The 10291-nt window shown below is 40.3% G+C and overlaps 1 protein-coding gene across 2 annotated transcripts in view; it reads right to left on the bottom strand.

The window, feature by feature from the left end:
- Nucleotides 1–1065: 1065 nt before the first annotated feature.
- The window catches only part of ATF3 (activating transcription factor 3), a 28420-nt gene continuing 19194 nt past the window's right edge, over nucleotides 1066–10291 (bottom strand). For both annotated transcript variants that reach the window (XM_026072358.1, XM_026072360.1), the window contains 4 exons: nucleotides 6144–6387; nucleotides 4985–5092; nucleotides 3857–4049; nucleotides 1066–3633 (listed from right to left, as the gene is read on the bottom strand). In XM_026072358.1, coding sequence (XP_025928143.1) covers nucleotides 3572–3633; nucleotides 3857–4049; nucleotides 4985–5092; nucleotides 6144–6383 — 603 coding nt within the window. In that variant the 5' untranslated portion in view covers nucleotides 6384–6387 and the 3' untranslated portion in view covers nucleotides 1066–3571. The remainder of the gene's footprint in view (nucleotides 3634–3856; nucleotides 4050–4984; nucleotides 5093–6143; nucleotides 6388–10291) is intronic.

Genomic DNA, 10291 nt, shown 5'->3' on the forward strand with positions numbered 1-10291 from the left:
GGTCATCTTTAATTCAAGCAGTACTAATGATGCTATTAGGAATATGACATATAGACCAGCTACATGCACAATTAGATGGTTTCAGATTACACCATTTAAAGGCAATATTATAAAATATCAATTCAGGAATTCATAGCCCTAATTCTGTTGATAAGGTTTTTAAGACAAGCTTGTGTTGACAACCAGAAGACAACTTAGAAGGCAGGCAGATGATTTATAAATTTACCAAATTAAAAGCGAATTAAGTATTCAAAGCTAAAATTTGATAGCAGGTATAGGAGAATATATGAAAGGGTGAATACACATTTGGAGATTGCACATCTGTAAATGGATTTGTTGACAGGAAAAAAGAACTCTCAGCATTGCCAGGCTCATAGTAACCTAGGTCTTCCTTCCAACTGGTATTTTTAACTACATTTTGCAATACTGCAATGAATTTCCTGGTCCCTGGAGCTCCTGGCCTTCTATCTGACCTCTGTATTACAAGTTATGACTGTGTGCAAAGTATTCGAGCCAAAATTTTTGGTCCACGCCGCTGGCTGTCAAAACACAGGGACTTCTGTCTGGGTGTAGATACTTAGTTTTGGAAAAGCAGGATAGTACATTTTGTTCATCATTCCTCATGCTTCCCCCCCCACATACACGCGCCCAAAACAAAGCTCCTAATCATGCTATACTTCTTTAGTACCTTCCATCTGACCACTGAAAGCAATCTATAAACATTAAAACTTTACAGCAGCCCTCAAAAGTATTACCCCAGGTAATCAGAAAGCTGAAATAACTATCAGCTGGCTGGTTGCAAGGGTAGGATTTACGACTTCCAGTGCCCTAATCTAACCTCTGAGCCACAAATGAGAAATTAGCCTGGTATTCATGATCAACCTTGCAATAACAAAACTCTGTTTATACCCTGAGGATCAGTGAACAGTACCAGTTTCACTTTATAAGAAGCTTATTGTTGAAAAACTATTAAATGGGTTTGTTTTTTAATATCATAGTGCTGTTCTAAGAAAATGAACCTGGACCTTGAAACTTAGAATGAATTAAATGACACATGAGTAAATATATATTAATTATTTTTATTAAAGTATCAAAACAAACTTGAGAATAGAAAACAAATTGCTTTTAATGCATTTTAAAGGTTCTCCTGAATAAAGTATAGTTTTAGAAAACTCATGCAACATATTGCTCCTTTCTAGCTTTTTAAACGCTCTTTTCTTGGGCATAGTCAAATTAACTTCAGTACCATTGTTTCTAAACTAGCGTGCAGGCGCACGCATGCACACACACATACACACAGTAAAAAGCAGCTATGGCTGCACATTTAAAGAAATAAAAATAATTATCTTCTGACAATAGTAGTGGTACCATATTAACATTTGGCATGCTAAGTAAATAACATTGAGCAACAAAAGCATGACGCCTGCGTCAGCAGTGATATGGTTAAGAGCAACCATACAAACTCCCTAAAGGAGAGACACGAAATCCGCAATTATACTCTAGTCTCTGCGGTAACACTTTACAACAGCGTAGGAGACAAACTCTTTTGTCTCTTGGCATTTGATACACAAAGGGCAAAGCCAAGGAGTATGATATCGTGATGATGCCTCGGTTTTGTACTTCCCTATGACAGAAGTCAAATGCCAATGAATGTTCGTTGGGCGAGGCTATTGTAACACGCTTCACATACATCCGTTGTCTGACAAACAACTGGCCCCATTGATTCCCCATGTCACTCCCTCTAAGCCAGTGAAGTTGCAGCAGAGGCTCCAAACTCAGCCTACAGGACATTAGTAAAACTCTCATTGAAGTCAACGGAAGCTGCTTCCAACATACAGAAAGAAAGTGGATCCTCAGGACAGAATCAGACCTAATATGTTGTCTTTTTAATACATTCATTTTTCAAACACATGAAGTACATATCTTTCAAACATGATATAGTTTGTAGGACATTACAATATATCCAGATCTTAGGAAAATGTACTAAGAAGTTCTGTTGCAGAATATAAAGATCATATAAGGATCAGGTATGATATCTGATATACTCAACCGGGACTTGCAAAGTAAGAAGCTTATGGCTGAGGTATCTTTAAGTTTAGCCTTTAGAATAAAAATACAATTTCAACACTGCATAACTGGTGTAAAATATTATGTACTGTAAGCTCCATTCTTATTGTCTGCTTCACTTAAATTGTGACATTGAGCAGTTAGACACCACTGATCAAGATACGAAATTTTGGAAGGTATAATCTCTGCATCCAATCACTCAAGATACTCAGCACCTCATCCAAGGAAAAGAGGAAGGATAAGGGTTTTAAATAGTGGTGTCTCAAATACAGCTGTTGAAGTTTAGGAATATATAATATTAAACACCAAGAGATAAAAGCAAAAAAACAGCACAACACTTGTGTTTTCAGTTTTATCTTGCTTGCAGTATTTATTAATTTTACTCATTAGGATATTAGTGATAAATAAGGATATTTTCTTTTACAGAAAATTGTAAGGATATATTTTATAGGATTAAACAATCTGAGAATTTCACAGAAACATCAGAATTTAAACACTCATAGCTTCAACTGTTTTGTCCAGCAGCTCTTCTACCAGTTCAGAAACAACTAAGGTTTGTATTTAATAAAAAATAAAAACAATTATTCACTACATCAAAACTCCTGCCTTCTTCAGATTCTAAGTAACACTTCTGATTGACTGTAGTCACCACTCAAATGTAAAATAAAATAACTGCAATCATATTTTTCCCCTCTGAATCATCAGGCAATAGGAAATAATCCTGACAAGGATGGACAAAGCTTTTTCATGCCCTTATAAGAGCTATCTGTATAACCAGACCTACTGAAGTCCATAGAACCTCTTCTCTGAGTGAGGCTTAGAAGCACGAATTAAGGCTTGCAGGATCAGATCCTAGGTTAAAATGCCTTTTTTTTTCTTTTTTTTTGCATGATTCACAAGCCTGGGATTCAGTCCTGCAGTTCTTTACTCAGGCAAAACCTTTATCAAAATACCTTCATAGTTAGTTTCCTCTCTCCAGAGGGTCCAATTCACCCAGTCACCAAGTGGTGGTACAAAATGCTCTCCAGCAACTCAAAGAAAAATTATAGTCCCCAAAGGACAGTAGGTGGGGTTCCAGCTCATAAAGCACAAACTTAGCTACATGGATGTTCTGCAAGAAACACTTCTTTGTCACACCTACCAGACTTTTCAAATTCAGTCTCTGAGATGAGTCACAGAAAAAACCCACACAAGTGTTGTGAAAAAAAAATTACAAAGCTTAGTTGGAACTAAAGGCTTTGTGTGTGTGTGTGTGTGTGTGTGTGTGTGTATACACATACGTGTTTGGTTAGAATGCAGTATTACATATCAGTACATTCTGCCAGAAAGCATCTTCCTGGAAACTTCAAAACCTGAAAAAAACCACTCTCAGTCTGCTTTCCCCACCAGCAATAAGGAAAGGTAGCGTCCATCCAGCACAGCTGTCTGTACCACATGCATCATTGCAAGTCATAGTGTTCTAGCACAAATGTCGTGAGTGCAGATACTGTATACTAGCAGAGAGCTAAAACTTCTGAAGCTGTTGTCTGTAGCTCCTAGGAACAGCAAGTATGACAGGTGCAAAACCTATATTTGAGGCAGAAGACGCTTCGATTTGATTGAGACCAGATCATCCAAGGGGAAGAATTGTTGTCAAGCCAAAATGATTCTTTCTGCTTAAGAAAGCAATCTGCCCTTCCTAAAGGCTCTTGACTAATAGAATCCTACATGTTAAGTCAGATCCTCCATGGATTCTGGTAGCTGTTAAAAATATACTATAAATATTTCCATGTTTGCCATATCACTTAACCTTGTAATGTTCCTTCTTTGATCTGTTGAATAAAGAGATTCCTTTCATCTTCAGGTGTCCTTCCATTTTGTGCCCGGACTATACAAGTGGGCCTGTGAAGATTTAGCATGTATATCAAATGCTGCTTCTCATTCTTTAGCTCTTCAATCTGGGCTTTTAATTCTGCATTGATAGTTTCCAGCTTTTCTGATTCCTAGTCAGAAAGTACAGACACAACTGTTAGACTGAGTGTTTTAAGTAGCTGATTGTAATGTTTACCTAATAGTTGCAGTCTTTTATCAGTGAGAAAACATATGGCTGGCTGAGGAAGCAATTACAAGGTTCTTAGAGTCCTGTAATGGTGAAACTATGCATCCCCCAGTTTATTGTAGTCTGAAAAACAGATTCACAGTTGCCTTCTTTGTCCTTTAGAGGCGTAACAGAAGTTGCAAAACCAAATCCAGATCTCATTTACAATGGTATGCATGCAGAGTAATCTTGCTATCTTTTGCAGAGTTACTCTGAACTTTTGGGGTCAAAATTGACCCAAAATTATGTATGCCTCCTGTTAACTCCCTGGAATGTCATGTCACATATCTGTAAACCCATGTTAAGCTAACAAAGTAAGAACACAACTTTTTTCCCTACCCCTGGATACAGGAATAAAGACAGGCCTGATGCTGCTGTAATCTAGTTTCACCTCATGGCAGACCAGGTGAAGCCACTACTGAGGTTTTAGGATGGAATCTCACAGCTAAGCTGCTACAGCACCCATTTCATAAGAAAGTTGGAGATTACTTGTGGGTGTCTGTAGGCTTGGGAAATGGGATTTTGATTCTTTTTTGTTGTTGTTGTTGTTGTTCAATTTACACATTCAAATTAATGTTATTCCCATAGAAAAGATTGGTCACTGAAACAGTAATCTCTTTCCACTCCTGCCATGCTTTCACTTTCTTCCAGTTTTAATCAGGTCTGATTTAATATATAGTATGTTCACTTTTTTTTTTGTTAATACAGCTAAGATTGTGAAGGTTTTGCAGAGATTTTGGTAACATCCTCCTGCATTTCCTGCTATGACAGTACTACTGTACTATCTATTCAGATCATGGCAGGATAAAAGAGCAAGAAAAATTAAAGCTAGTGACTTACTTTCTGCAAACATTCTGTTTTTTCCTTCTTTTTGTTTCGGCACTTCGCAGCAGCGATTTTGTTCCTTTCCCTTCTCCGTTTTTTTCTTTCATCCTCTTCAGGAGTAAACTAGCCAGTAAAAACAGACACACACAATCAGTAAGATACAGTAAATACTCCATCTGTATTTTGATAACTTCTGCATTTTTAGAAACAATGCAGGTAGTGTTGTTAGCACTCACATCATGAGTTACATAAGGACATGGTTCTGACCTTGCTTGCAATACAGTAAAATGGTAGTAACTCCATTAAAATTGTCAATAAAAAAACAGACTGGACTTTGAATGGATGCAATCCATGTGATGGCTCATTTTAAATCAATGGTACTCAGAAAAATTGCCAAGTGTCTCTCCCACACTGGCCAGGGTACTTTCTACACCTCCATCTCTTCCGAGTTTTGCAAGGAGGAAAAGGAGCAAGGAACACAGGGAGCAGAGTGGAAGATGAAAGCCAGGATGAGGCAGGGAGCTAAAGGCAGTGCAAGTTGGACTAGATGATCTCCAGAGGTCCCTTCCAACCTCAACCATTCTGTGATTCTGTGACAGGTAAGGGGATATATGATGACACTCTAAGTTTTATTTTTTTCCCTCAGGAGTTTCAAGATAAGAGCAACAGCAGTAATTGATTTAAACCAACGTACAGACACATCCCTAACTTAGTCGATTCCCTCACTTTATAAGAGACGTTTTTTCACTGAGACTATTAAAGTAAAAAACTAGCGCGGACAAAGCACAGCAGCATCTAGCTCAGTACAGCCCACATGGGGCCTACTGGACTGTCCGCACTGAAGTAGAACTGTAGTGACTTACTCCAAGTTCAGCCACAAGCAGGCAGAGAAACCAGGTTAGTGCTTGCTCTAATCACTGTAAAGCATTGTCCTTCAGTTCATAATTAAAAATAAAATATTCAACTATAGCCCTTAACTGAAATGAGAAATACCATAGGGCTTTCCAAAAGCACCTACAGAAAAAGTCAAGCAACAGGCTTTGAAGGATTGAACATACTAACATGTTTAGATGGTGGAGCAGGTTGTCTATATTTGATATAATTATTGGTCTTATGGTGAAATTTTATCAGAGATTTAATCAGTCACATTGACAGGCAATTTAAAGAATCATACCTCTGTTTTCATGATTGATGTTTCAATTGGCCTTTCAGAAATTGTCACCGTGTCCAGTGCAGAAGACATTCTGTGGGACTGWCGCTTATTCTGAATGGCGAATCTCAGTTCCTCTTTCACCAGTGGGGTTAAATTTGTGAAATCATCGAACCCCAGTGACCCTGCAGGGGACAAAGTGGGAACAATTGCGGAGGCGCTGACTTCTAATGCAGATACCTGGCCAGAGTGTTGGACCATCATTTTGCTGAAAGGTAAAAAAAAAGATAATAATAGTCTTTCAACAACTTTAGAAAGGCAAAAACCATCTGCTAGAGGCATATTTTAAACTGTGAAATAGGACTATATTTCTTGCATTGTTTCAACCCACATTCCCTACATATCCCCATCTCTCACTGGAGTCAAGCAGCTAAGAATTTATCACTAGCAAAAACTTCTGCCTTAGGTTAACTTCAATTTGGTATTTAATAATATTAGCATATCACACAATTTCCAGATCTTTCTGAAACTTAAGATGGAAAAAGTGTTTATATATACATGCTGTAAAGCTTTACACTGGTAATGTGTGGCAAATATTACTATTATTTAAAACACAGCATTAGGTTAAGAGTCTCTCCATCCTCAGAGCTAAACCATCAAATTCCAGCATGAAATGGACAGAGCAGAGTATGACCTCAGCTATCGTTAGGTAAAACTAGAGCAGCTCTACTCGAAGCTGAAGTTTTCTGAGTGCGAGCAGAACCTGCCAAAAAAATTATCCTGCTCATTTTTGCACAAGATTGTTAAGATCTGGTTATAAACTCCTAAAGAGGGAGCTGACACAAACATGAAGATGGGGTTTCAAAGCATAGGCTGAGTTGGGGGGAAGAAGTCATAAAGAATGTGAAGTCATTTGTTTCATTCCTTTGCTCTTGTAAAATCTGAAACTGTCCTCAAGTGCCCTCCACAAGGGTTTTAAATTCTTAAACATTTTGGTCAGATCTCCTGCTGATATAAAACAGTGTAACTGAAGAGACTTCAGGGGAGTTATGCTAATGGACACCCATGGAGAAACATCTCCCTTATTTCCAGCAATTTTGCTAAGGAAATGAACCTGGCCGACAGTGCTCTCCGGTCTCCTCTTTTTAGTCATCCTCATTTATTTTTCAGCCAGCTGGGCAAGGACAACCAAATTTGGAAGACGGAGAGAGGTCCCCTACACATTTTGTGAAAAACGATGACCCAGCTGAGGGAGAGGCAGGCAGAGCTGAGCAGCAGTGAGCCACCCAACGGCACGGGCGCCCCAGGCAGCCAGCCCAGCCAGTCCTGCCGGCACACGCTGTCCCTTGCCCAGAAGGGGTGTCCTAAGGGGGCTGGGCCGAGGGACAAAAGCTGCAAAGCCATAGGAAATCCGATTATATCACTCCCCTTACTCATAAAGCAACTTGTCTTCATTTGGACTTTACCATACTGTTTTTCCTTTTCTTCATTGTGCTGCAGGTTTCTGGTTTTTTTTTTTCTTTGTTTTTTTTAATAGCTGTTGGGGTAATTACAGTATGTGCTATCTACTCTTGATTAAAATTGTAATAATTACAGCAAAGTCAATCATAATTAACTTAATGCAGGTAAGCAAGTAGTTGCCTCAGGGTAGCAATGTGGGTTAAGCTAAATTTCTGCACGGTCAGCCCAGCATGATACAATTCCCTGTGCGCTACCTCTGAAACACAGCAAGAAATGTTTGGGGGTCATGTGCCTTGACAGAAAGATGGATTTTGCTCAGAGCTATCTAAAAGCATTCTGTAAATCCACCCTGGTGCAAGTCAGAGTTGAATCTGGTTCATTGCTAAGTGAGGTAAATATAAAAGCCTGAGTGCAGCGAATTGCCTGTTGGTAAAGAACGGCACTGTGCGGCTGCACGGGTCCCCTCGCTTTCAGCCTCAGCGACCACAGAACAGCTGAAGGTTTCCCACATTCTGGGGGCAAAATCCTGAACCCACTGAAGTCAAAAGGAGTTTTTCTGTCGACCTCAGTGGGGCCAGGATTTCACCTTTAGTTATTAAAGATGGGGAAATTATCTGGAACAATTTGTTATTCAGAGAGGCCTTGGGAAATTTATGTAATTCTCTTCAGAAAGCCCCTGCTCATGAGTCACATTTAAAGTACTGATACGCTTTAATCCTATAATCTCAGAAAGCAAGCAGTTACTCTTTTCCAACAAGTCAGAAACATCCCTATAATTTCCAGCTAAACTCCTCCCAACATTGTCTACCATTTACCAACACTCAACCATTCAACACATTTAAACAGGCTATTTCCAGACAGTGCTGAACCCCTCATTGCTAGTAGCTAAAGAAACCTCGGCTATGTTCGCCGTCAGTCTCTTTGGCTGCTAGTGATGGTTTCATTTGACAAAGTTAATTCTGTTTAATGGACTCAAATCAGGAGTCTTAAATTAACAATAACAGCCTAAAAATAATCAGTTGGGCTAACAGTTTTCCAGCATTGGTGGTTTATTCCTTTATTCATATATTCCTCACCAGAGGAAACCATGTTCATATTTTAGCCAAGTGCTTGAGAAAATTGTGTTCACACTGGATTTCTATTAGTGCTAAGGGCACCAATAAGTACTATACTATACTATACTATTCTCAGTTACTCTAATTGGTCTCTCCTGGGTTTAAAAAAAAAGGGGGGGGGGGAGTGGGAGGGTGCCCACCGGCAGGGGAAGCACAGAGATGGAAGTGTCCTTGGCTATAGAAACTTGCTGCTCTCCTGCCTGAGCAGCTTGCTGACCTTCCCGACATCCTGAAAGGCATCGCTATTGACTCAGACTTTGGGAAGGGAGGGCCTACTGGGGGGCTGAGGTTCATCTGAGGATTTCTGCCATCAGCCAAGTCCCATTTCATGGGGCTACATGCTGCCGGTTCACTGCTCGGGGCTCTTTGCAGCAGGGCTTGTGGACAGTGTCTAGCACAGTAAGGTTCCCCTCTAGCACTGAGAGCCGTAGGACTCACCATGGCATAAATAATAAAAATACTCAGCCTTATGTCAAAGCTACCCAGTAGGCTAAAGAGATTTCCTTTCCTTAGCAGTAAGGTAGATGTTTTCCTGTTTCTGAGGAAGAGTTCTGCTTTTAGAAAAGTTTTACAAGAATAAAAATTAGAATTTCTTATTAAAAAAATGCAACAGTTTGCTATCCCTTCCTTTCTCCCAGTTTTTGTCCAAATGTTATCTCTGTCTATAAGCTACCAAAAGCAGTGTCTCATTTTCTCTGGGTTTGTAAAGAACCTAAAACAGTTGGGGAAATACCAGGAATAAGAATAACTAGCCTTACAGTGTGACCACACTGGGGCCTCTCTGATACTATTGCTCTTTGCTTTGTCAGACAGGGGAGTGCGTGGCCCCGGGCTCCAGGCTGTCCCGACCGCCCCCGCGATCCTTGGGAGCTGAAGACGCTGAACATGTCACAGACCTGGACCGTAAAGGCACGGCTCACTCCCACCGTGAGTTAATGCTTCCTTGCCTTATATTTTTACAGCTAACAGCTTTTCTCTTAATGTCTCCCTCCAAATTCTGGTAGGTTCAAACAATTTTAAAGAGAGTTGTCCTCCCCCTACTTTTTGTTTGTTCTTTTGTCTTCCACCTACATTGAACTTTTACATCTCGTTTGCCAATATTTTAATTTCAGGATGCGGTCCCCAGCTGTGAAGTCCGTAGCTCTATTACTTCAGCATATTGTTGTCTAATACTAATATTAAAAACGACTACTATAAGTCTTCTCTCTTTTGCTGAGCTGTAGATGGCTGACTGAGCCTCTTGGTTTTATGTCTTCACACGAATTCCCTTTCCTCCGGTGCTGATGCAATAAACCCCTATAACCATTGAGGTTAATCTTAAACAGCATTAGGAGCAATTACAGTTCACAACCTCTGTGCACGCTGGTTGACCTTAAGCTTTCTGACATCCCACATCACTCCCGAGCCACCCTCTGCTGGCTTCCAGCGCCTCAAACGCTGTTGCTGCGAGGGGGACCGACGCGGGGCAGGAAACTCCCTCTCTCGAGCAAGTTTTCTGTTGTGTCACGCCGGACTCGATTAGGCAACAAACAGCTCGGCGGCGGCTCTGCCTCGCCGCAGCCACCGGCGCGGAGGGAAAACGGAGCCCCCCGCGCC

Source organism: Apteryx rowi, unplaced genomic scaffold (assembly GCF_003343035.1).
Source record: "Apteryx rowi isolate R43461 unplaced genomic scaffold, aptRow1 scaffold_34, whole genome shotgun sequence".
Lineage (NCBI taxonomy): Eukaryota > Metazoa > Chordata > Aves > Apterygiformes > Apterygidae > Apteryx > Apteryx rowi.